This window comes from Tachypleus tridentatus, chromosome 13 (genome assembly GCF_004210375.1).
Source record: "Tachypleus tridentatus isolate NWPU-2018 chromosome 13, ASM421037v1, whole genome shotgun sequence".
NCBI classification, from domain to species: domain Eukaryota; kingdom Metazoa; phylum Arthropoda; class Merostomata; order Xiphosura; family Limulidae; genus Tachypleus; species Tachypleus tridentatus.
In genome coordinates, this window is record NC_134837.1 from 216,854,643 (window position 1) to 216,880,046 (window position 25,404).

At 35.6% G+C, this 25,404-nt stretch overlaps 2 protein-coding genes across 3 annotated transcripts in view; both read right to left on the minus strand.

Moving 5' to 3' along the window:
* Positions 1-3,524, minus strand: part of LOC143239064 (uncharacterized) — a 44,819-nt gene extending 41,295 nt beyond the window's left edge. The window contains exon 1 of the mRNA XM_076479855.1: positions 2,800-3,524. Within this exon, the coding sequence (XP_076335970.1) occupies positions 2,800-2,913 (114 nt within the window). The 5' untranslated portion in view covers positions 2,914-3,524. The remainder of the gene's footprint in view (positions 1-2,799) is intronic.
* Positions 3,525-15,135: 11,611 nt separating this feature from the next.
* Positions 15,136-25,404, minus strand: part of LOC143239065 (uncharacterized) — a 47,059-nt gene continuing 36,790 nt past the window's right edge. The window contains exons 7-9 of one of the 2 annotated variants that reach the window (XR_013021012.1): positions 20,356-20,367; positions 16,420-17,759; positions 15,136-16,118 (exon numbers count right to left, since the gene is read on the minus strand). Coding sequence is in view for 1 of the 2 variants with exons in the window: in XM_076479858.1 (XP_076335973.1) it covers positions 17,727-17,759; positions 20,356-20,367 (45 nt within the window). In the remaining variant the exon portion in view is untranslated. Of the gene's footprint in view, positions 17,760-20,355; positions 20,368-25,404 lie in introns of both variants that reach the window. The other variant, XM_076479858.1, reaches the window with a different exon arrangement.

Genomic DNA, 25,404 nt, shown 5'->3' on the forward strand with positions numbered 1-25,404 from the left:
AATATATTTCTCTTTAAAATAACAAAAATATCCCTTTTGCGTTTCTTTTTTTTTAAGAGTATATTAGTGATTACCAGTATTGTTGTTTTATTTGAAATTTCTAGGAACTCTACTCTCAATCTTATAAAAGGTAATCAACGCAACACGAAGATTCAGTATATATTTTTGGTTTGCTGAGTTGTTATACTATAAAATTCGGAAGCTGTAAGTGTGATTAACGCATACTAATAGGGAAACCTCAGATATTTGACTAGGAACGTTTATAGATTTCAAACATTACAAACCGTTTAACATAAGTGAATTAAATTCGGACATTAGTATTTCTAGAAGACATTGTATAACTTCAACTGTGTAAAATTCGCGTTGACGAAGCTAGCTAGCTTTCTGTTAAGACCCGACATAGCCATGTGGTTAAGACACTCGATTCGTAATTCGAGGGTCGCCAGTTCGAATCCCCGTCACACCAAACATGTTCGCCCTTTCCGCCGTTGGGGCATTATAATGTGAAGGTCAATCCCACTGTTTAGTGGTGAAAGAGTAGCCCAGGAGTTAGTGGCGGGTGATGATGGCTAGCCTTCTTACTTCTAGTTTTACTTTGCTAACTAGAGACAGCTAACGCAGATAGCTCTCGTGTAGCTTTGCGCGAAATTCAAAACAAACCAAACCTCTCTGTTAAGTGAATTGTACCTATACTAAATCACAATTAATTCGTTGTCGTGAACCCTCGATAAGATATCAAAAAAGTTCCGGATTAGATTCCCACTTAAAATGGCTCAACTCACACACAGGTGTATCACACCAGGTGCACATAATTAGAAGATTGTTACTCAGCATCTTGAATGGAGCTTGTTCTATTTAAACCTCAGACATTTAGTTTAGTGTGCTCCTGACTGTTGAAGTGAGAGTGAGCACCATGGAGAGAGCAAAAGAGCTGTCTGAGGCCTTTAGAAAGAAAATTGTAGCAGCTTATGAGTATGGTAAGGGATTTACCATAGAGATCCCAAAAGATTTTTTAAATCAGCCATTCCACTGTCCGGAAAATAGTCAACAAGTGGAGGGCTTTCAAAACAACTGCCAACATGCCCAGGTCTGGTCGTCCAAGCAAGTTCACCCCGAGGGCAGACCGCAAGATGCTAAAAGAGGTCTCCAAACACTCTAACATCTCATCACGGGACCTACAGCAGGCTCTGGCTACTGTTGATGTGAAAGTGCATGCCTCTACAATAAGAAAGAGACTGCACAAGTTTAACTTGCATGGGAGGTGTGCAAGGAGAAAACCTTTGCTCTCTAAGAAAAACATCAAGGCCAGACTGAATTTTGCCATAGAGAGTGTAGACAATGACCAGGACTTCTGGAATAATGTTCTTTGGGCAGATAAGTCCAAAATTGAATTATTTGGACACCAGAACAGAGGACATGTTTGGCGTAAACGAAATACAGCATTCCAGGAAAAGAACCTCATACCAACTGTGAAGCATGGAGGTGGAAGTGTCATGGTTTGGGGCTGCTTCGCTGCAGCAGGACCGGGACAGCTCACAATAATAGAATCCACCTTGAAATCTACTGTGTATCAGAGGGTGGTTGAGGATCATGTGAGACCATCTGTACGAAAATTAAAGTTCAAGCGAAACTGGACCCTGCAACACGACAATGACCCAAAACATACCAGTAAATCCACCGAGGATTGACTGAAAACTAAGAAATGGAGAGTCCTGGAATGGCCGAGTCAAAGCCCAGATCTTAATCCCATTGAGATGCTGTGGGGTGACTTGAAACGGGCTGTACATGCAAGAAACCCCTCAAACATCTCACAGCTGAAAGAATTCTGCATTGAGGAGTGGGGCAAACTTTCTTCAGACCGATGTCAGAGACTGGTAGATGGCTACAAGAAGCGTCTCACTGCAGTTATTTCAGCCAAAGGGGGGTAACACTAGCTATTATGGGATAGGGTGTCCTAACTTTTTCTTCAGTTAGAATATGCATTTTTGTAGAATTACATTTACAGAAGATCTTGAAAAGTCTTTTCTTCAGTTTTAATTGTTTAGTTATATTCCTATAATCTCTCAGTATTGTTAAAATTGAGATTAAATATCTATATATCCAAAAATGTTATAAAAATACACAGGCATTCATAGGATGTCCTAACTTTTTTCACATGACTGTATGTATACACTAACAACAATATCAATGAAATATGTACGTATACTCTAACAACAAGAAGATGGTTTCCGTAATACTTTAATAATTGTTAATGCTTACTAAGACGAACGAATGAACATCCAACTTCCGACATTATATATCGTTTATTGTTTATTTTGAATTTCGCGCAAAGCTACTCGAGGGCTATCTGCGCTAGCCGTCCCTAATTTAGCAGTGTAAGACTAGAAGGAAGGCAGCTAGTCACCACCACCCACCGCCAACTCTTGGGCTACTCTTTTACCAACGAAAAGTGGGATTGACCGTCACATTATAACGCCCCCATGGCTAAAAAGGCGAGCATGTTTGACGCGACAGAGATGCGAACCCGCGACCCTCGGATTACGAGTCACACGCCTTAACCCACCTGGCCATGCCGGGCCTTATATATCGTACAACATATTAGAGATTTTAAAGGTTTATCATAATGCTTGAAATACTTATTTGTCCTTCAGGAAATATTAATGTTAAAGCACGTCTTTATCGAAAACTTTTTATATAGCAAATTATAAGAGAAATCACGTGCGACAAGTTATCAGAAAGCCAAGACTATTATGTTTGGTTTAAGTAACACACTTCACGATGGAAGAACGTAAAACTCACCACATCAACCAGTGTAATGGTTGAAGGCAACAGGGATAGAAAGCTGTAAGAAACGTGTAACATGGAGAAGCGAGTACAGATGTCGGGATGCCTAAATGTCTCGTGCACTCTCATGAAAAGGAAGGTTTATAGAGAAACTCTGAGTCAAGAACTCGAAATAAACGTAATTTATCACCACAAAACATTTTAATTGTTGGACACCAGCAGGGTAAGGCTGTTACGGTTAGATCTTTGTTTTTACCACGCAAGAGGGTTAGCTATCTGAGAGGTCCCGACAACGGGCATGTCGCCGATCGTTTGATATAAACACACAAAACAGAACCTTGAAAGAGATTCTGGCATATTACAGAGAAACAAGATGTTCCGAAACGCTATTTGAGAACTCTGTGGTGCGTAAGCAATACAGGAAGATGGTGTTAAATTCCCAAGAACAGCTGGAAGTGGGCATGTGATGTGTAAACTCTAAGCGAATATTTTATTATTTACGAGGTTATAATAATTTAACAGTATCGGACTTGCACGCACAAGAGATAGCAGGTGTCGGACGTTTCGCTTCATTTTGTTTCTCAACGAAACTTTTTGTTTTAATTTTTTTTATGTATATGATAAACGAAATATAAAATTTAATGATTATAACGTGTTCAAAAGAAATATCAAGTTAAGGAAATTGTATGTTTATCTTGTTCAGATAAAGATGGTTTTTCATTTCTTGATGACAAGAAACCCAATTGAAATAAAAATGCATCTCAGAATGGCTGGTATGGGTATTAACACTTATTGATAAGGAGAGAACAACGTTTCGACCTTCCTAGGTCATCTTTAGGTTAAGAAACAGAGAGTTTCAAAGTGACTGTCGCCTGACACACGTCTTAGGGACGAGAATATAAACGGGTACGGGATTGTACGGGGCGTTGCAGGTGAATGCTAGGTTATTAATTAGTATATGTATAAAGGTTTTCCTTTATATTAGTTTAATTAGTTTTAGTTGCTGTATAAGTTGGGCTTCTTTGATTTTACGTTTGTTTATATTTGTTTCTTTACTTAATATCTGGTAGTTTTCTATGGTTGTGTTGTGTTTATTTGATTTGCAGAGTTCAAAAACATGTGAAGGCGTTTTCTTTTTGTTCTTTGAGTTTAGTTTCCATTTTTCTCTATAATGGAGAAACAAGCAGAAAAATGAAAACTAGATTCAAAGAATAAAAAAAAGCACAACACAACACCTTCACACGTTTTTGAACAGTGCAACTCAAATAAACACAACATAACCATAGAAAACTACCAGATACTAAGTAGGGAAACAAATAAAAAAAACGCAAAATCAAAGAAGCCCTACTTATACAGCAACTAAAACCAAAATTAAACTAATATAAAGGAACACCTTTATACCTATATTAATTAATAACTTAACATCCAACTGCATCGCCCCCTACAATCCTGTACTTGTTTATACTCTCGTCCCTAAGACATGTGTCTGACAACGGTCACTTGCAAATTCTCTGTTAACCTGAAGATGACCAAGGAAGGTCGAAACGTTCTCTCCTTATCAATAAGTGTTAATACCCACACCAGTTGTTCTGAGATACATTGTCTTTCATTTTATTATCGTTTTTTATAAAATTTGTCGTTCTAAAATTAATGTATGATAAAAGAAATATAGTGTTTCAAGCTTCTAAGGTGGCCACATTGGATATTAACACACATATATATATATATATTCACAACTCATTTTTTACTTGTCTACAAATTACCACTAACAACAGACATTACCTACTAATTCCGTCCAAACAAATAACTTCAAAAAAGTGTGTGTGCAACATTTATAGGCTTAACATTTACAATATCAGACGATTTGAGAATTATGTGCGAGAAGTATCAAGTTGCTCTTAACTCTAATTTACATATTACCGATATTTAACGAGAAGTCTATGTACATTGGATTACTGTCGAGTTATTCATAATATTAGTTACAAAGTATAATATATGTTTAAAGGCTAACATTACTGTTAATCTATTCTTATTGATATTTAACGAGAAGTCTGTATATTGGTTTATTGTTGAGTTATTCTTAATATCAATTTAAGAATATTCTATGTCTAGTGGTTTAGATCATTACTGAGTTGTTCTTAGCATTACGTAACAAGTAATCTATCTTAGAGGCTTACATTATTGTTGTGTTACATTTAGTATTAATTTACAAATATCCGAGGTCTGGTGGTTATTAGCAGGTTGGTTAATTTGTTTTTGGTTATTTGTGAATCTTCTTGAGGGATACTGTGTTTTTAAACTCGACGAACCACAACGTAACTTGCTGCCACTACCTCTCTGTTACTGTGAACCTTTCCTGCTACCTCTCAGTAACTGTGTAACCTCTCCTGCTACCACTCGGTAACTGTGTAACCTTTCCTGCTACCTCTCAGTAACTGTGTAACCTCTCCTGCTACCTCTCGGTAACTGTGAACCTTTCCTGCTACCTCTCGGTAACTGTGAACCTTTCCTGCTACCTCTCAGTAACTGTGTAACCTCTCCTGCTACCACTCGGTAACTGTGTAACCTTTCCTGCTACCTCTCAGTAACTGTGTAACCTCTCCTGCTACCACTCGGTAACTGTGTAACCTTTCCTGCTACCTCTCAGTAACTGTGTAACCTCTCCTGCTACCTCTCGGTAACTGTGAACCTTTCCTGCTACCTCTCAGTAACTGTGTAACCTCTCCTGCTACCACTCGGTAACTGTGTAACCTTTCCTGCTACCTCTCAGTAACTGTAACCTCTCCTGCTACCTCTCGGTAACTGTGAACCTCCTGCTACCTCTCAGTAACTGTGTAACCTCTCCTGCTACCACTCGGTAACTGTGTAACCTTTCCTGCTACCTCTCAGTAACTGTGTAACCTCTCCTGCTACCTCTCGGTAACTGTGTGACCTTTTCTACTACTTTTCTAACAATGTAACCTTTCCTGCTACCTCTTTGTAACTGTGTAACCTTTCATGATATCTCTCAGTAAATGTGTAACCTTTTCTGATACCTCTCGGTTAACGTGTAACATTTCCTGGGAGTGTCCTCAAGGGAGATCCTGTATCACATTAAGAACCTCAGCACACACCACTAACTAAGGATTTGACTGTTACTCATAGTGACTTCTTTTTGTTTGAGGAAACAGAACGATAGATCTACAGTTCGGTACGGTATCTACTAGACTTCTCTTGGTTTGTATTTCTTAGTTGTCCTCACTACTACTTTACGAGTAACCATGTCTTATGGTTTACATTACTGTTAGATTACTATTAATTTACGACCAATCTATATCTTATCGTTTACATTTTGTTAGGTTACTATTAACCTTCGAGTAATCTGTGTCTAATGATTTATATTTTCGACTGATTTTGATTGGTTAAGTAATAGTATTCATGATAGCCTGTGTAAATTTCAATCAGTTTTGCGACGTAATATGTGCATCAAACATATGACACTTGTACTGCGATATCGATAACATTTGGAATAATTAAAAGTAAATATTAAACATTTCTGTGCACATTACAAACCCGTTTTGTACGTAAAACACGAAACTGACGTACATCGAGACAATACATCACAAACTTAAGAACAAATTACTTTCTTATTCGTGCTCGAATTGCGGAGGGAAAAATAACAGCTGAACTAAATACATAAATAAGCATCTCTAAGCTGTTAAGTCGACTTCGTATCGGAAATATATTAAGAGACGTCGCCACGTGTACCAGCTGTAAACGCATGCTCATGTTACCACCAGTTCATAACTTTCGAGGCTGCCGTTGACCCCCACGCTGTGGCGCGTTAATATTCCGAGAAGGAATTTAAAGCCTGGAGCTATTCCTACAATGTAATTTTTAAAAGAATGATGGATTACGTGTCCATATGGCACACTAGTTCTTGCAGCGTGTTTTAGAATTCCACTGTAACTGCTTTAGAACTTCAATAAAACGACAGGCTTCGACTGAAAAACCAACTTGAAAATTGTATAAGGATGAAAACAGAGGTACATTTGGCAGTAACCTGTTATGGCCGTGAGGACACAGCTGGCGAGCGAAGAAAACGGCACCGTTCAATAAATACCGGAAGAACATCCGATCAACTAGAGCCGTAAATGTTAGCGCGTGCGGGCAGTTTCCAATAACGACCACGTACACGATGTCGAAAATGAAACACGCGTTGAGTGTCGCTTTTCCAAGTGCATTTTTTTTTTTAGCTTTAACGTTATATAATACGACATCAAACGAAATTCCATGTCAAGGAAATGAGATGGGTGGACAGTTAAAAAAACAGACAGAAATATGAACGAAAAATGCAAAAAGAAAACAAAAACTGGTGAAATTAAATGAATCACGCCAATATGAAACCTTTGTTGTTAAGGTTATAGTTGCACGATGGACTACGCCAACCACAGAAATCGAACCACGAATTTTATCTTTATAAGTTCTCAAGCTGACTACCGAATCACATGGAGATATCACGGAATATTCGTTTTAAACACGCTCCTTAGTAGCACAGCGATATTTTTGCTGACTTATACCGCTTGAAACCAGGTTTCGATACCCCTGATGAAAGGAACACAAACAGCCCTTTGTGTAGCTGCGTGCTCAATAACAAAAAAAACAACAAACGTTTTAGACACACTGGTTTTTTTCCCTAGTTTTACACTAAGATTTTTCAACTGTTGAAGCGACTCATAAGGGAAAGTCTTAAATGTAATTTTATTTTCTACGAGTTTGAATATTTGTACATCCCCCACAATACATGAAAAACACCAGAGAAAGTTAATTCTATTTTTGGAAGGTTTGGAAAGTCCAGAGTGAATTATGTTTCATGGTAAAATTAATAAATGATTTTTAGGCTTGACCTTATAAATACAGTATGTTACGTAAGGCATGTTCTGTGGGAATATTAAATAGCTGGTTGGTGGCCTATACAAGTTGGTGTCAGAAATGATAAGTTGTAGAAGGGAGGGGAAAAAACATTCGTAACGCTGCCAAGCACGTGACTGTGTGTTGGTTTTAAAGGTGAGGTTGGCACATACGTGATGAAGTTTACTACGCTGAGATGGAATGACTCCCCGCTAGCTCGTGGTAGGTCAATTAGTCAAAATACCTGTCCACAGGTTCAAGTGCATTGTTGAAAATCAACTTAGTTTTGACATGACGTTTGATTGTGACAAGTAAACACTTATTCTATGACAATTAAAGAGAACATAATGGCTTTTATGATACTGTGACAAAATGTCGGTTGTCTGTTTCAGATGTTTTATGCACGACTTTACAAGAACAATAGAATTTGCGTATAGCTGTTCCTAACTTTGAACTGGTAGGCAAAAGCTACGGTCACCATCACTCAACACAAATTATTCGGTCACTTTTCGTCTGGTTTGGTTTGTTTTGAAGTTCGCGCACAGCTACTCGAGGGCTATCTGCGCTAGCCATCCCTAATTTAGCAGTGTAAGACTAGAGGGAAGGCAGCTAGTCATCACCATCCACCGCCAACTCTTGGGCTACTCTTTTACCAATGAATAGTGAGACTGACCGTGATATTATAACGTCCCCACGGCTCAAAGGGCGAACATGTTTCGTGTGATGGGGATTCGAATTCGCGACCCTTAAATTACGAGTCGAGTGCCTTAACCACCTGGCCATGCCGGGCCTACTTGTGTCTGACCAAATACTGAGATTTAATTGTCATCCTTATAATGCATCCACGACCTGAAAAGTGAGTAACACGATCTTTTGTGTTTGCGGGACAAACCATGTACATTCAGATTCACCCAGTATATTTTGTAAAGTTAGGGTTGTCTTACAAGAGTTTTCCTTGTGGCGACATACTTATTATTGGTCCGGCATGGCCAAGCGTGTTAAGGCGTGCGACTCGTAATCTGAGGGTCGCGGGTTTGAATCCCCGTCGCGCCAAACATGCTCGCCCTTTCAGCCGTGAGGGCGTTATAATGTACGGTCAATCCCATTATTCGTTGATAAAAGAGTAGCCCAAGAGTTGGCGGTGGATGGTGATGACTAGCTGCCTTCCCTCTAGTCTCACACTGCTAAATTAGGGACAGCTAGTAAAGATAGCCCTCGAGAAGCTTTGTGCGAAAGTCCAAAACAAACAAACAAACAAACAAACATACTTATTGTTAAGTGACAGCAAACCACAAAACAATGTAATTTCACTCAGGCAATTCATCTATTGTCTTTTCCTTCAAATTTTATGGGATCATTTTCGTTCGTGTCGATACACATCAAAATCCACTTTAACCTGGTTGATTGTGGGAACAGATTTTTAAATTACTATATACTCCAGAACAATGGTTGTCAACCATTTCTACAACTGAGGACCAGATATTAAATTTTATGCATTTTAAAATTACATTGTAAAACAAAATATTTTAGCAACCGCGTTTAGAAACATTGTTTTCTTAACTGTCTTGAGAACCGGCTAAAACATTCCTATGAACCAACGGGTGGAAACAACTGCTCCAGAGTATAGTAATTTTTGGAGGACTATTTTGAGGACAACATTATTTTACGAAACTTCATTCTTCCTGAATTAAAGTAGAAGAGATTATCATGTGGAGGGTAAGGGGTAAATTTGATTTAAACATTTTATCTAAGTCTGAACTGCTTACTTAACAAAACAGACCGAGTTAAGATGACTTAGGCCTTACCCATGGGAGACCTGCTGTGCCCCTCAGTCTCGTGTCAACTGTCTAAGCTGCGGGAGAATGGAAGTATATTAAGTCGCTTCATATAAAAGTCAAGATGTAATGTCCGACCAGTCATCCCACTGTGAGGATGCTAAGAAATTAAACTGTATAGTAAAAGGCATTACAAGATCTTAAGATAAGATGTTTCAAGTTCCATTATTATGGGACGAAACGCTTTTCTTCGGTACCTCACTATTCTCACCTAGTTACATATATAAAACTTAATGAACAATGCAGTTGCAAAATACACACTTAGACGGACTTATAACATTCATAGCTTGGATTTCCTTTTGTGCTTAAGTGTGTGGTAAAACAGCTAATGCTTTATGAAACTGACGACATGTTGCACTTCATGTGCGAGACACATTGAGCCACCATATGAATAAATATTATAATTTATAATATTTTGGCTAAGACGGGGGTGGAACGATAACATTTGTTTTGTAATGTCAATCGCCCACTCATTTTCAGTTATTTTTTATCTATTTTTATTTTTGAAATTTATGAATGTGTGGGTTTACTTATAGCAAAGATACATTGCGCTATCAGCTGTGTCCACCGAGGGAATTCGAACCCCTGATTTTAGCATTGTAAATCTAAAGACTGGGATACTTGTAGTTTTATAGCAAAGCAATTAAAGTTATCTGTCATGGAAAAGGTCAGCCAGTAAGCAGCAATCTACCACCCACAATCTACACTAAGCTAGTAACTGTCACTCTTACAACCAACAACTCAGAGTACAGGGAATATTTTTTGGTATCGCACGGATTCGAACGTAGTTCGTCAGCTCCAAAATACAAACTTTTATCACAGGGCCAACCCGTGTAAGTTTAACCAGAAATCAGGTAATCATCCAGTTTATAACGTTTCATTCAACATGGAGAAGAGTTGCCTTGAAAAGCAATGGCAACCTGACACCTAGACTGCATCCATAGAGCTTTAAAGTCCTGAGTTACGCTCAAACAATTCTCTGAAAGAACTGTTTTAAGAGACATCTTTATTTTTTGAAGTGTCTTGATGAAATGTGATTGAAGTCCAATAATCTAGCTGAACAGTTTAGCACAAAGGAGGGGGGCATTACTTACAAGGCTGAAATCGAGAACAACTGAAACATGGTTCCAGTAATGTGTGGGATTAACAGTAACCTTTGACAGAATGTAGAGAAAGGTCTGTGTTTTCATCGATGTGTAATTATTTCTGTTCAAACTATACTTCTAATCTTGCTATATGTTATGGTAAGAAAATGAGGTTACATCTTCGTTTGGATTTTCTCCAAACAATATTTATCTGCTTTGTGGCTGCAGGGTAAAGAGGACCTCATTTACAAGGTGATGATCCACTGAATGTATTCTGGTGCCACTGTAGATGAGTTGGATTTTGTCCTTTTGTAAGTGAAATATGCTACACTTGGACACTAGCACACAGGGAAGGTCTGTTTTTAATTGTCTGGATGCTGACACTGCTTTCTGTCTTGGCTTTGAACATCTGATTTAATTTCAAACAGGTACCCTATCACTGTGATGGACCAGAATTGAAAATTAGTGGTTATATGTTTGCACCAAGGATGATAGTCTTTCTTAAAGAACCTGTACCATCCATTCGAAAGCATTTCCACAATCAATTAAAAACACTTTGCTAAATGAGTAGCCAATTCAAAGCAGTCTACCATGGCAGGTTAGTTTCTTAAAGGCTTAGTCAAGGTAGGAATATTGCTCAATCTTCAAGCACCTGGACAAATAAATATTTCTCTGGAAATTATTAATTTGCATCACAAACTCTCAGAAGGAAAGAGAAAAATAAATGAAAATATGAACAATAAAGCGAGGAGCTTGAAACTCTGTGGTTCACTTCAAAGCTATATCTGGACCAAGATTAGAAGATACCATATATTCATAACACGGAGTAAACGACCAATCATTTGAAGTTAGTTCACATGATTGACACTCTATCATCTGCATAACAAGAAACTGGTGGGTGGAGTTACTGACTCTATGTTGTAATTATAAAATTATAATTTTTTTCACTGTACAATTAGCAATAAAATTGTTTCCCAATAAAATATTTTATCACCCTCATACTATAAAAAAATAAAAACTCATCACTTATTTATATTTCCTTTCAGCTGTACAGATCTCGTGTTTAAAACGTCCCTGACTTGACACAACATCCAATTTTTATAAAAAATAAGCCATACTTGTTAATTGTATTTTCACTTTGCTTTACAAAATATGTAACACTGATAAATGGATGGTAAAAGATTATTTCAGTTCTATACATTAAACATACGTGTCTAACAAACTGATGGTAAAAGATTATCTCAGTTCTCTATAAATAAATACTTTATCTAACTATGGTTTTGCAGTTGTTCTCAAATGTTTATCCTACAGAAGTATAAATGCATCAAAACATCATTCATAGTTTGAAAAACTACATTCTTCAAGCTTGAATAAAGTTATCCAACTACAGAAAAATGGTTGCAAATAATGTAGCATTCTGTTACCTCTGTACCAATCGATATTTGCAACTGTAAAAAGAAAACCCTTTTCCAGTCATATGATGTTGCTCTGAGATGGAAATTACCTACGTTGTGCCATCCACAAAGATTGAATCATAAAATTTAGCATCATAAACCCTAGAGCTTTCCACTGATACACCAGATAGCCCTTAAATAAATGTCTGCAAGCCACATTCAAGTGGTATTTTCCTTTTTAAAATTAGTTTTGATTCAAAACTATTTAATATATGAATACATGAAGCACTATGAAAAGAACTTGCATGAGATTTGGGTAACAAATGACAATGTGTTCTATAAGTTTCTGCTGAAAAATGTAAGTTTTACATTAAAATTATAAATTGTAAACTGAACCTGTTGTCAAACCAGGAATCAGAAATCTTAACTACTAGTCAAATATGAAGCACCAGCAAAATGACAATGGACTTACATATTCATTGAAAATTCTTTCTATAAAGTGTAAAATACTTTGGTATGTATATTTTAATTTCAGAAATAGTAAGGTTGATCTGTGTGTTTTGTTTTGTAATTTTGTGCAAAGCTATTCGATAAAAGGGTTATGAGCATTTAGCTCTTAAAATATCGAAATGGTAGATAAGCTAAAGGGGGGACAGCCAGTAAAAAGCACCCACTGCCAACTATTTTTGTTTGATTGAATAATAGGACTTGACCATCACTCTTAGAGGGCATCCAAGGAGCCAAGACATGGACTGTTTTCTTTTTAAAACAACTGGTCGCAAACCACAAATTCTCAGAATCATAATATTGACATGTTAAATACTAGTCACACTCAGTACTATTATACAAATTTCACGAAAACTATTCTCTTACGCTTTTTGTATGGTTTGTTTTGTTTTAAATTTTGTGCAAAACTACACAAGGGCTATCTAGTATAAGACTAGAGGGAAGGCTGCTAGTCATCACCACTAACCTCCAATTCTTGGATTACTCTTTTACCAATGAATAGTGGGACCATTCATATAATGGTATGACCATTATATCATAACGTACTTTCCCCAAACTGGGATGACGAACATGTTTGGTCAAGGGGTTTGCGATTTGAATGCCCTAAGCACCTGCCCATACTGGGCTTCCTTGCATAATAAATGTTTGTAAAAACTGCACACATGCTTGAAAAATTAGGTGGGTGAAAAGTAGGTACAAAACTGTGTCACTTTTAACACTAAAAAGTTCTATCTTTTACCCAGAATTACTTTACATTTAACAATCACAAACCACAGACATTTTCCATTTTTTTACCAGAAACATTTATAACATTGGAAAATTTACTCTTAGCTCAAAAATGCTTTATATTTAACGACAATATTCTATTTTAATACAGAAAAGTTAGTTTTCAACATTAAAGTATTTTGTTCCTATTGAAGAAATTTTTCTTGTTTAAGAAAGAAATACTTGCATTTTATATAAGCTTAACTTCAAATCAGAAACTGTTACATAAGAATGTTAAATCATTATTTTTATTTTCCAAAAACAATATATTATTGTTCAAACAATAACATTTATTACTGGCCCTATTTCTTTCCACCATATGATGACAAAAATTATTTGTTTATTGTTTATTTATTTTAGAACAAAGCCACATTGTACTACCTGTTGTGTGTTTCATGAGGAATCAAAGCCCAGGTTTTAGCATTGTAAGTCTGGAAACTTATCACTGTTCCACAGGGGAATTTGTTTACACTTAAGCACAAAACTACGTAATGGGATATCTATGTTGTGGCTACAATGGGTATCAAAATCTGAGTTTTAGAGTTATAAGTCTTCAGGCTTACTGCTGAACCACTGAGGGGTACATGTGCATTCAAACTAACCATAGGAAGACATTAACAAGACTGTCTTTACAAATACAATGTTAAACCTGATGTGAAACTTTTCCTGAAACAAACAAATTAATTTATTGACAACTTTGTTACTATAATAAACCTAGATCACTAACCCACATATTTACTGATCCAAAACAATAAAATAACAGTTCATATCCAGTTACATGAATTACAATATGATATTACACACATCTGTTTAGCTGTTGAAAAAGTAAAAATACTGAGTACTGAGACGATACTTACAAACTGATAGAAAAAGTCCAATCAGATGTGATCGAAATCAGTGGAGATTGAGAGTTGAAGCACAGAGTAAATCCATTACGCAAGAAGTAATGCATCATGAAGATGTGTGATATGGCAAGTTGAAATACAAGGAAAATGTTTGAACAAGATGAGGACAGGAAAATAAATCATTACACAACTTTTACTTATAAGCTTTAAGTATTTTATTTTTTAACAACTCAATAGGAAGATGTTATCACTTTTACAGTACAGTTGTTACTTTCTGATATTTACACTCTAAAAATATTTCAGATCCTTTGAAATAATAAAAAACAAGCTTCGAAAAAAGGCGTTACGTTTAAAAGAAAATTTAAACCATAATCAATGTAGTTGGTTTTATATAAAAGTTTTTATCACATTTTTTAATTTTAGCAGTTTTTGTGTTTTTACAGATTATACTTTGGATCTTAACTACAATGTATTTTAATTCTTAAGCATATGATTATATTCGTATGCTACTGTCTAATAGTTTTACAGAGTTTCTAAGACTTAAAATTATATACAAATTATTGTACGACATAATTTATTTCTGTCTGTGAGCAGTTTTTTAATAAGACAGAATCACATAAAACTAATCATTAAAAGTATTTATTAACTTAAATTAAAAAACCAAGCTCACACTATTACTGGGGGAAGGGGTGATTTTTGTTTGTTTGTTTAAAGTTAAGCACAAAGCTACACAATGGGCTATCTGTGCTCTGCAAACTATGATACCCGATTTCTAGAGTTTTATGTCTGTAGGCATGTCACTGTGCCATTGAGAGGCAGGGGGTGGGGAGTGATGATGCATAATTCTTACAAAGTTACTCAAGGATGATCTGTCCTAGACTTTCCTAATTTTGATTTAAAAAAAAAAAAGGACTAGGAGGAAGGTAACACCACCCAGCACCAACTTATATGTTACTCTGGTTGAATAGTGGGGTTTGACAGCCATCCTATAGTGCAGTGTGTGATTTTTATTATTTCATTTTTATCGTTCTTTTCTCTAAGTTAGGCCTAATGAGCAATGGTAAAGTTTAAAATGTTGCATTCCCAACCATGTTGGCATAAAAGTGTATTGCAAAAACAAGGTAAAGAAAATATTGATAACTTAATTATGAGTTCAACTCAGATTTGGCTCACTCACTTTTTGAAATATAAGATGAAATAAAATATCTCTGACAGGAAGTAAATTCCACTGTTTATTTTTGCTCATAAATGAAATTTCTCCAATACAAAACAAAGAACAAACCATCTACTGTCTACTATTTAATGAGACTTCTTCAGTAGGAAACAATGGCTATACTGTCTTCAATCAACTATTTAAAGAAGTCTTTCTGGTATAAAACAATGGCCATACTGTCTACTATTTAATGAGACTTCTTCAGTAGGATACAACTGCTATACTGTCTACTGTAAACTATTTAACGAGATTTCTTCAGTATGAAACAATGGCTATAGTATCCGCCGTCAATTATTTAACAAGACTTTGTTGGTAGGAAACAATGGCTTTACTGTTAACTGTCTACTATTTAAAAAGGCCTCTCTGGTATGAAAGAAAAGCAATACTGTCTACTATATGTTATTTAAAGAGACCTTTCCGACATGAAATAAAAACTACACTGTCTTTCTACTGTCTACTATTTAAAGAATTCTCTTAGGGATGAAACGAAGGCTATCCCATCTACTGTCTGCTATTTAAAGTTTGTGGGACTGTTTGGAGTAGAACACAAAGCTAAACAATGGACTATATGTGCACCAAGGGTATTGAAACTCAGTTTTTTGCAGTGTAAGTCTGTAGACATATCATTGTGCCACTGGAGGGGGGGGGGCAGTGTTTAAAGAGACCTCTCTGGTATGAAACATTTGAATAACTAATGCCAACAGTTTCAAAAAATATTTTACATGAATAAATAACCACTGTCTACCAATTAAAAGAAACCACAATAACACAATTTGTCAACTGCAAAGATATTAAAACACCTCTCCTGTACAAACTAAAGGCTATTCTGTATTGTAAAGTGATTAAAACACCTCTCCTGTACAAACTAAAGGTTATTCTGTATTGTATAGTGATTAAAGCACCTCACCTGTACAAACTAAAGGTTACTTTGTATTGTAAAGTGATTAAAACACCTATCCTGTACAAACTAAAGGTCATTCTGCATTGTATAGTAACTAACACACCTCTCCAGTACAAACTAAAGGTTATGCTGTATTGTATAGTGATTAAAACACCTCTCCTGTACAAAGATTATTCTGTATTATACAATGATTAAAACACCTCTCCTGTACAAAGATTACTCTGTATTATACAATGATTAAAACACCTCTCCTGTACCAACTAAAGGTTATTTTGTATTGCACAATGATTAAAATAATCTCTCCAATCCAAAATAAAGGCTACAATGAATTAATTACTGAGGTGTTTTTTTTTTGTTATAAAATAGCAGCTGCTATTTATTCTTTGCTAAATATCAAAACGTCTTACACTTGAAATGAAAATACTGCTTGTTTATTCAAGAAATCTTTCAGGTACGAAATAAAGCTATTGTCTGGTGTTTGTTAACTGTAACAAAACAGAAAACATGTCTTTATCTTTTATTTCTGGTAAGAGATGAAGCTTTTGTCTACTGTCAGTTAATGATAAAAAAACTATAAAAAACATAAATATCTAATAAAATGTATTTTTTTCTGCTACAAAATAAAGTTATTGTCTAGTGTCTGCTAATTATAAAAAAAGAACTATTGAAAACACAAGTCTATCTTTTTTCAGGTAAGAGATAAAGCTATTGTCTACTGTCAGTTAATTATAACAAAGCAACATTTGCCTTTTTATCTTTTTGAAAAAAAAAGAAATAAACGTGATTCTGTCTGCTAACTACTGAAGACTCTGTGATATATGAACTAATGACTGCTGTAGCCTGTTCGCTTGTTAATAACTGTCATTTGATATGATTTAGGCTTCTGCTGTCTACTTTACACTAATTATGATGTATGCATGGCGCAGAATAAAAGCTACTGTCCGCCAGTTCTTTAACCTACATTCAATGTTAATTCGATATAAATACATAATCAGCCAAGATTTATTTAACGGTTATTATTAGTAATACAACCCGTAGTTGTTTACAATAAAGGAAAGTGAACTATCACATCTACACCGTTGCGCACGAGCTTACACGTCCGCGGTTACACGTGGTAGTATTATTTTAAACAGAAATAAAACAGCGCTACAGAATTAACTGCATAAGTATAGTGATCAATAATAGTAAAAAATGGTTAATAAATTGTCATTTATATGCGAGAAATGAAAACGAGACATGTAAGAAGATTATAAAGTCCCGATTCAAGGACGTAAGAGACTATTAGGGACGCTGATTCTGGGAAAGGGTAGGTTTTAATGAATTTTGATGAGATACATTACAGAGTATCACGTTACTCATTACAAGAACGTATTTATGACATAAGATTAATGTGGATAGAACTACTTAAACTGACAAATGATAAAATTCATAATTTTAGATCTCATCTGAAATAAATAAACTCAAAACAACAGAATTTAACAAATCTTAATCGTAGCATTACGTTCTGTTAAAAGTCTGAAATACTGGTTTCACTTACCCCCTTTGATTGTCCGAAACCGGTTTCACAATCAGGAGACACAGCAGAAAAAAATAAGTAATATGAGTTATCAAAATACTACAATTAAAAATTAACTTATACATTAACGATTTTTATAAAATTACTGAAAAATAAGACGATTTTAAATGTAGAAAAAAGTCAATTATCTTGTCCAGTTTCTGGACGCAAAAAAACAACAACAACAACTGTGATGTGCAGTACTGTTTAATGTCTATATTTATTTGTTTTTTGTTTCATTTCGGAGATATTCACACAAAACTCTTCCAGGAATATCTGCTTCAGCCGTTCCTAGTTATGAACTAATACATTAAAAGGTTTGTTTTGGAATTTCGCACAAAGCTCCTCGAGGGCTATCTGTGCTAGCCGTCCTTAATTTAGCAGTGTAAAACTAGAGGGAAAGCAGCTAGTCATCACCACCCACCGCCAACTCTTGGGCTACTCTTTTACCAACGAATAGTGGGATTGACCGTCACATTATAACGCCCCCACGGCTGAGAGGGCGAGCATGTTTGGCGCGACGGGGATGCGAACCCGCGAACCTCAGATTACGAGTCGCACGCCTTAACACGCTTGGCCATGCCGGGCCACATTAAAAGGGAAGTAGCATTTCAACAGCTCTCATCACACTCTGTAGCTACTATTGCCAGACCAAATAGTGGGATTTCACAATTACTTTTATAACGCATCTGCATTTCCAATTGCCAGACCAAATAGTGGGATTTGACAATTACTTTTATAACGCATCTGCGTTTCCAATTGCCAGACCAAATAGTGGGATTTGACAATTACTTTTATAACGCATCTGCGTTTCCAAAATTTGAGGCTTTTTTTTGTGGTGTGGGATGCGAACTGGAACTTTGGAACCACAGTTCGGGATGCTTACCACTATCAAGTTTATTTGTAAGTAATTAACAGTGATATATCAAAGCTATCTGAATAAACTCGGTAAAACTGTTGTAAAGCTGTACTGTTGAATACATCCAGCGTATCGATAGGTTCAGAGTAATTTCGTGAGATAAATAATGATTAGATCAATAACGAGAATTATGCCACACATTTCACAGGTAATATCTTTCTTGTAGATAACATTCAAATCAACCACCAATAATTTTATACGTCTGTCAAATGTGACCTGTTTTATCTCGCAGTATGCCAGTGCATCAATAATCAGACAGTATTCATACGGCAAGGACACTCAGAAGATAATTTGTTTGTTTTTTAATTTTGCGCAAAGCTACACGAGGGCTATATGCGCTAGCCGTTCCTAATCTATCTGTATAAGATTAGAGGGAAGGCAGCTAGTCATCACCACTCACCGCCAACTCTTAGGCTACTCTTTACCAATAAATAGTGGGATTGATCGTTAAATTATTACGCTCCTACGGCTGAAAAGGCGAGCTTTTTTGGTGTGACGGGAATTCCAACACGCGACCCTCAGATTACGAATCGAATGCCTTAACCATCTGGCCATGCCAAGCCTCTTAGAAGATAAGACATACGCCAGTACCATGTTTATTCCCGAGGTATATAGCAATTCTTATCGCGTTCTTGCTTATAATCACGAAATATTTTATCGTATTTGTCCACATTCATCAATCACCTGATAACAGAGAACACTAAGACAGACAGACAATGTGACATGACAAGTGAATGGTTGCAATGATTGATACTATATCAACACAGTCTTGGATAAAACATGCACAATCAATTACCAATACTTTTTTAAAGATTCACACTAATATAGTATTCAAATTATCTCCAACAATTTCTATAGCGATCCAAAGGGGTGGGTAGGTCCGTAACTCCTCGTTAGGACACTCACACGTGGTTTTTAAGCCTGTAAACCACGTTTTCAGAGTTCTCACCTTCTAGAAATCTGTAAAACGTAAAATTTTCGCACTCGGTTAATTGAGCGCTGCGAGCGCCTTAGGCAGTCGCTTCACGAAATCTGCGAGACATGTTCCTGAGGAATTTTTTTTTTTTTTTATTACGTGAAGCAAAATGGTGCCATCTGGTATGTTTCCTGGATGTTGACTCTGACGTGGATCCAACTGGTCAATCAACCACAATATGTTACAGAAAGATCCTAATTTGACCAAAACATTTAACATGAGACTCACGCACCTTGGGTGAATATTTATAGCACTGCGTCAGTACTACTGACTTATGATGGGGATATGAACACAGTTTCAAACATGGCGCCCTCGGTGCACAAAAAAGATCCAGGAACACAAAATCCGATGCAAGATTTGAATTCAGCGACACTGAAAATCCACTACTAGACTTAACTCATCATGCCTGGGTGATCTAGTTAATTTCAAAAATGAGGGAAGAGATCGTGGAAAAATGCACAATGCGAATTAATATAGACAATAGTTTTGTACAAGAAAGGTGTAGTCGTCGTTATAAAGTCTCCAGGTTCAGAGGATTAACTTGAACATTATTTATCTGAATATTCTGATGTCTTAAGGCTACACACTGCTTTTAACTTTTATAAGTGATTCCTGATAATAAAATTTTACAGTTTAAACAAATAAATACGGCAGAAACAAACTTTTAAACAAACGGTTTTACTTACGGTGATAAAGTCCTGATGGAGGAAAGGAAGACACACATGAAAAATATGAGAAAAAAGTACAGAGTTAGACATCAGAATGATAAAGTCTTACACATCTAAGTTATCACAATTATTAAAAACTGTATTTAACACCTATAGCAGTTAAACAGTTGATGCGATTTCTTTTTCAACAATAAAGGTGCACAATGCAGATAATGGTAATATGATGTCGTAGGCGGTATCACACAAAAAAGTGAGTTTCCATTTCAAATTAATTTTATTTAATTTGTGTGTATATATATGTATAAAAACTAATATTAGGGCACCTTTGTTGAAATTATGATGAATTAGTATTTACAAATTCCGTCGTTACGGTTTATAGTTACATTACAAAGGACAGGCACCAGCTGCTCTTTTTCTATTAGTGTGTGTTTTCTTTTAGCAAAGCCACATTGGCTATCTGGTGAGCCCACCAAGAGTAATCGAACACCTGATTTTAGCATTGTAAATCCGCAGACTTACTGCTGTACTAGAGGGGGGCTTTTTCTACTAGAGCCATGACGTAAGGATGTGCGAAATCAAAAAATACGCGTCGAGAGAGGCCTGGCGCATGCGCTTTCTTGCACATGTTACATCATTACCCATTTTCGGGTGAAATTTCTTAATAAATGCTTGTAATCCAATATTTTGAGTGTGTTTATTATGAATTTCGCGCAAAACTACACGAGGGCGCTAGCAGTCCCTAATTTAGCAGTGAAACAGAAGAGTGAAGGCAGTTAGTCATCACCATTCACCGTCTGTCCTTGGGCTACTCATTTGCCCACGAACAAGTGGGGTTGACTGTGACATTATAACGTCACCGCGGTTGAAATGCGAGCACGTTTGGTGGAAAGGGGATTCAAACTCATAACCCACAAAATGCGAGCAGAACGACCTTACTAAATCGTCATGTTAGGCATCGCTAAAATAATGAACACATATGTATACATATTAACTTGTTATAACCTAAAAACAAATCGAAACAAAAAAAACCAAAACAAAAAACGCTGCACTATTTGAGAAGATCCATTGGTACAAGCTATAATGTGGAATGTAAAATGTACTCTAGGTTTTGGAGGTTACTGCGGAATTAGAACCCACATTACGATGGGGATACACCGTCTATCAGTCTAAACTTTCATTTGCCAGTCTCACATATAGATATAAAATAAGTATTAGTAACAAATATAAATATAGAAATTAGGAGAGCGAGATGTGGGTGCTCAAGTCCACATCTGTATCATCCTTCACTTCCTGTAGACAGTTGTGGGAAGGTGACTGCTCTCCAAAGTAAAGAAGAAAAAATTAATTAATTAAAACATAAAAAATAAGAAGAAAAATAAGGTACTGTTATCCTTTTATAGAACAGGATGAAAGGAAATTTAGCTCCAAAAAACATTGTATTTACAATAATTATATATTTTTCAATAACCAGGTTCTTAAACGATAGGAGTTCCAATGGAAGGTAACTATTCTATTTGTATAGCAAATTTATATATTTACAAATATGAGAATAGATTTATTGAAAACTACACAAATCCAGATATTTTTATCTTAATTTATGGATATATAGATGATTTAATTAGTATAAATCATCCTGAAATAAATAATGTTATTATCACTATTTATCCAGTAGAATTAGAAATTGATAATACTTCAATATCTAATACAGAAGCACATTATTTGGATTTAGAAATTAAAATAATTAATAAGGATATCAATATAAATAGTTTTGATAAAAGAAAATATTTTGCCTTTCCAATTTATGGTTTACCCTCTTTAAGTAGTACTGCACCATACCCTTCTGTTATAAATATTATAACTTTGCAGTTATTCAGATATTGTAAAATTTGTAACAAATTACAATATTTTATCAGTAATGTTGAAGTATTGCTACAAAAATTAATACTTAATGGAGTTAATAAAGAAACTTTAAATAATATTATTAAACTATTCTGTAACAAATATAAGAATGTATTAAATAAATATAAAGAAACGAAAATTAAAGAAATTTTACTGAAAATTTCTAATAACTATTTCTAGTTATGAATAAGGTCATTTAACAATTTCGTACTACTTTATGCGGATGTACACCTTGCCGCATATAGAGGCTTGTTTAGAGCATGACAGCCCCAGGAGACTTAATAAATGAGTGGTGGTTGGGAGTTTTACTAGTTTACTTAGATAACCGGATGGGGGACTCTTCATACTAGTATAATTTGTTTACTAAGCTACCAGTTAGTGCCTTCTACCATAATGGGGGCTAGAATGCTTACTTCAAGAGGTTTTTTTAACTTACTTATTTACTTACTACATATTGTTGTACTTTATTCTTCCTATTCTTATTTTCAATTAATTTTTCTTCTTCTTTACTTTGAAGAGCCGTCAGTCAACTTCCCACAACTCTCTGCAGGCAGTGAACGGTGATATAGATGAGGGACGTTGTGGGTTTAAGTACCCACGTCTTGCGCCCCTAATTTCTATTTGTATATCTATTGCTACCCCATTATATCATTTTTTATATGAAACTGGCGAATGGAGGTTAAGATTGACAGACGGCGTATACCCACCGCAATGTGGGTCCTACTTCCTTAGTCACCTCCAAAACCTACGGTACATTTTATATCCCATATGATGGCTTGTACTCTGGGAGCATTTCAATTAGTGCAGCGACTTTTGTTTATCTTTTAAAATTTATTTATTTCGGCTTGGTTTTAGGTAATACCAAACTAACAGATTTTTGCTGATTTTTAGCAGTCCTTCCTTTTGATTTTGTTTACTTAACTTTATCAGTATTAACTTTCTCTAAAATAAATGTGTGTGTGTGTGTGTGCATATATAAGTATTTTCTTACAGCGTTAAAACCTGAGAATCCTCGATTACATGTGCTATTTTTAATTAACAAATGAACTCGGTAATCAAACTTTTCTTTAACGGCAAATGAATTAAACAGTTAAACAATAATTAATTTTCAAAGCTACCCACTGAAAGATATTCTATGAGTGGTATGTTTCTTTGATATTCTAAGCGTTAAAAAACATGAGAATGTTTTAATAAAAAAGTAGACGCTGAGCAATTCGCCCTGTGTTCCCGCGAAGATCGAATTTTAAGGTTATAAGTCTTTAAGCTTACAGCTGAGTCAACGGATATTAGAACTACAGTTACTCAGCAGGGTGTAAAATATAATTAGTCATTGAAAATGTACTTACATTGGGGAAGACATCACAAAGTATAGAAATTGTAATAATGGTGATTTAATCTGCACTTGCTCTTATAAAGTTTGACTTATTTATACCATTGTTTTGGCGTAATACATAATACGAAACATATCTCAGGACGGCTGGTATTAGTATTAACACTTTTACTAATAAATCAGGGAACAACGTTTTGACTTTCTCAGGTCATCAGCTTAACCTGAGGATGACCTAAAAATATCGAAACGTTGTTCCCTGCTTTATTAGTAAGTGTTAATATCCATATCAGCCATCCTCAGATACATTTTTACTTCAAGTGGGTTTCTCGTCATCACGGTGATAATACGAAACGTTTTATTAATGGATGATTACAAGACGGTTAGTTAGCTTAAGTAATGGTTTACATAAATACAAGTTGATTGGGAATGACTTTTTGAACACATTCTACAACAGGGTAAGGCAATGGGTATGTAAATGAAACCCATTGATTAGCCCCTATACGTTTACGTTCTCACCAAGGAACACCTCAAATACGCGTGATGTTGTATCTGAATCTCTAAAAAACTAAATTTGGCAGAAAAATATTAAATATACATATTTCCAAAAATTAACAGAAAATATGAAAGGTTTCTCAAATAACTTGGTGTGCGGAACACTATTTCTTAAACGGATTGTCGCGACCCCCAAACGTTTCCTTGAGATTCACTAGCCTTCTGCACTGAGTCAACATATTTGTTTGGTTCCTCGAGGTGTCTGATAGATGCACATGTCACCTTCGTTATGAATTATGGAAAGAAACATGAAGAATTTTCTCATCCTTGTAGAGATAATTGGAGGAGGGGATTGACGATGACGAAAGCAGGAGTTGTCTGAAAAATCCGGCTGAGGAACACTGATGTTGAACAGCGGGACCCACAGCGCCCTCTGGATCCGTGATATAAAAACGATCCCTCTCAAACATTGTTTTTTATATCTTTATATAACACAATCGATTATCAAGAATGTTGGCTTTTTTTTAATGAACAGTACTAATGCATTGCAGGATTATTTATCATTCAGTAACAATTATCGTGAGAATTTCTGAGGGTGTGTACATGAATCACACCAATATCTGTTGTATCTCGTATCTTTTGCCTGCCACTAGGGTTCTTACGCCTGGCTGGCATACCAAACGTAGTCGTAGTTGAGATGTTGCTTACAATACCGAATTGCTTTTAAATAAACGTCCCAGTTCGAACTCGGCCAGAAGATGAAATGCAATTTCAAAAATAAAAACTGTTTAATTAACAAAACATCAAAATTACGGTAAAAATTTATTTTTCTATATTATCTCCTCCCCTTTCACACTAAAAATTGCAATAAATACCAACAGATGGTGCGCTTGTCAGCATCCATAATCTCCATCGGTCTAGTTTTCCCATTGTAGCACCAGTTTTTACTATAAATTCCAGTTGTAACGTTGTAGGCTTAATCTCCCTGTTAGGATATAAAAACGGGCATAATTTTCACGCTTATTTTACGTAAAAGTTATATTAAAGGATGAATATAAGAGACTACACCAACTCTGTCAAATTACGATTGTATATATTTTATATGAGTGAGTTTTTAATCTGGAAAAAGTATAACAGATGGCACTTGAGTCTTCTTCCTCTATTATTAAATTAATATCGTGTCGATGCAGCAGACCATTTTCTTTTTAGTTGTGTTTCTCTAGAATTGAGGGTGTAGGCTCTCATTTCACTATGCTTGATGTCTGTCTGTCTATCTATCAATCATACGTCATGGTTTTCTGGAACATGGGTTGGAAATTCAAAACCATTGTGCCAAGTAAAAAACT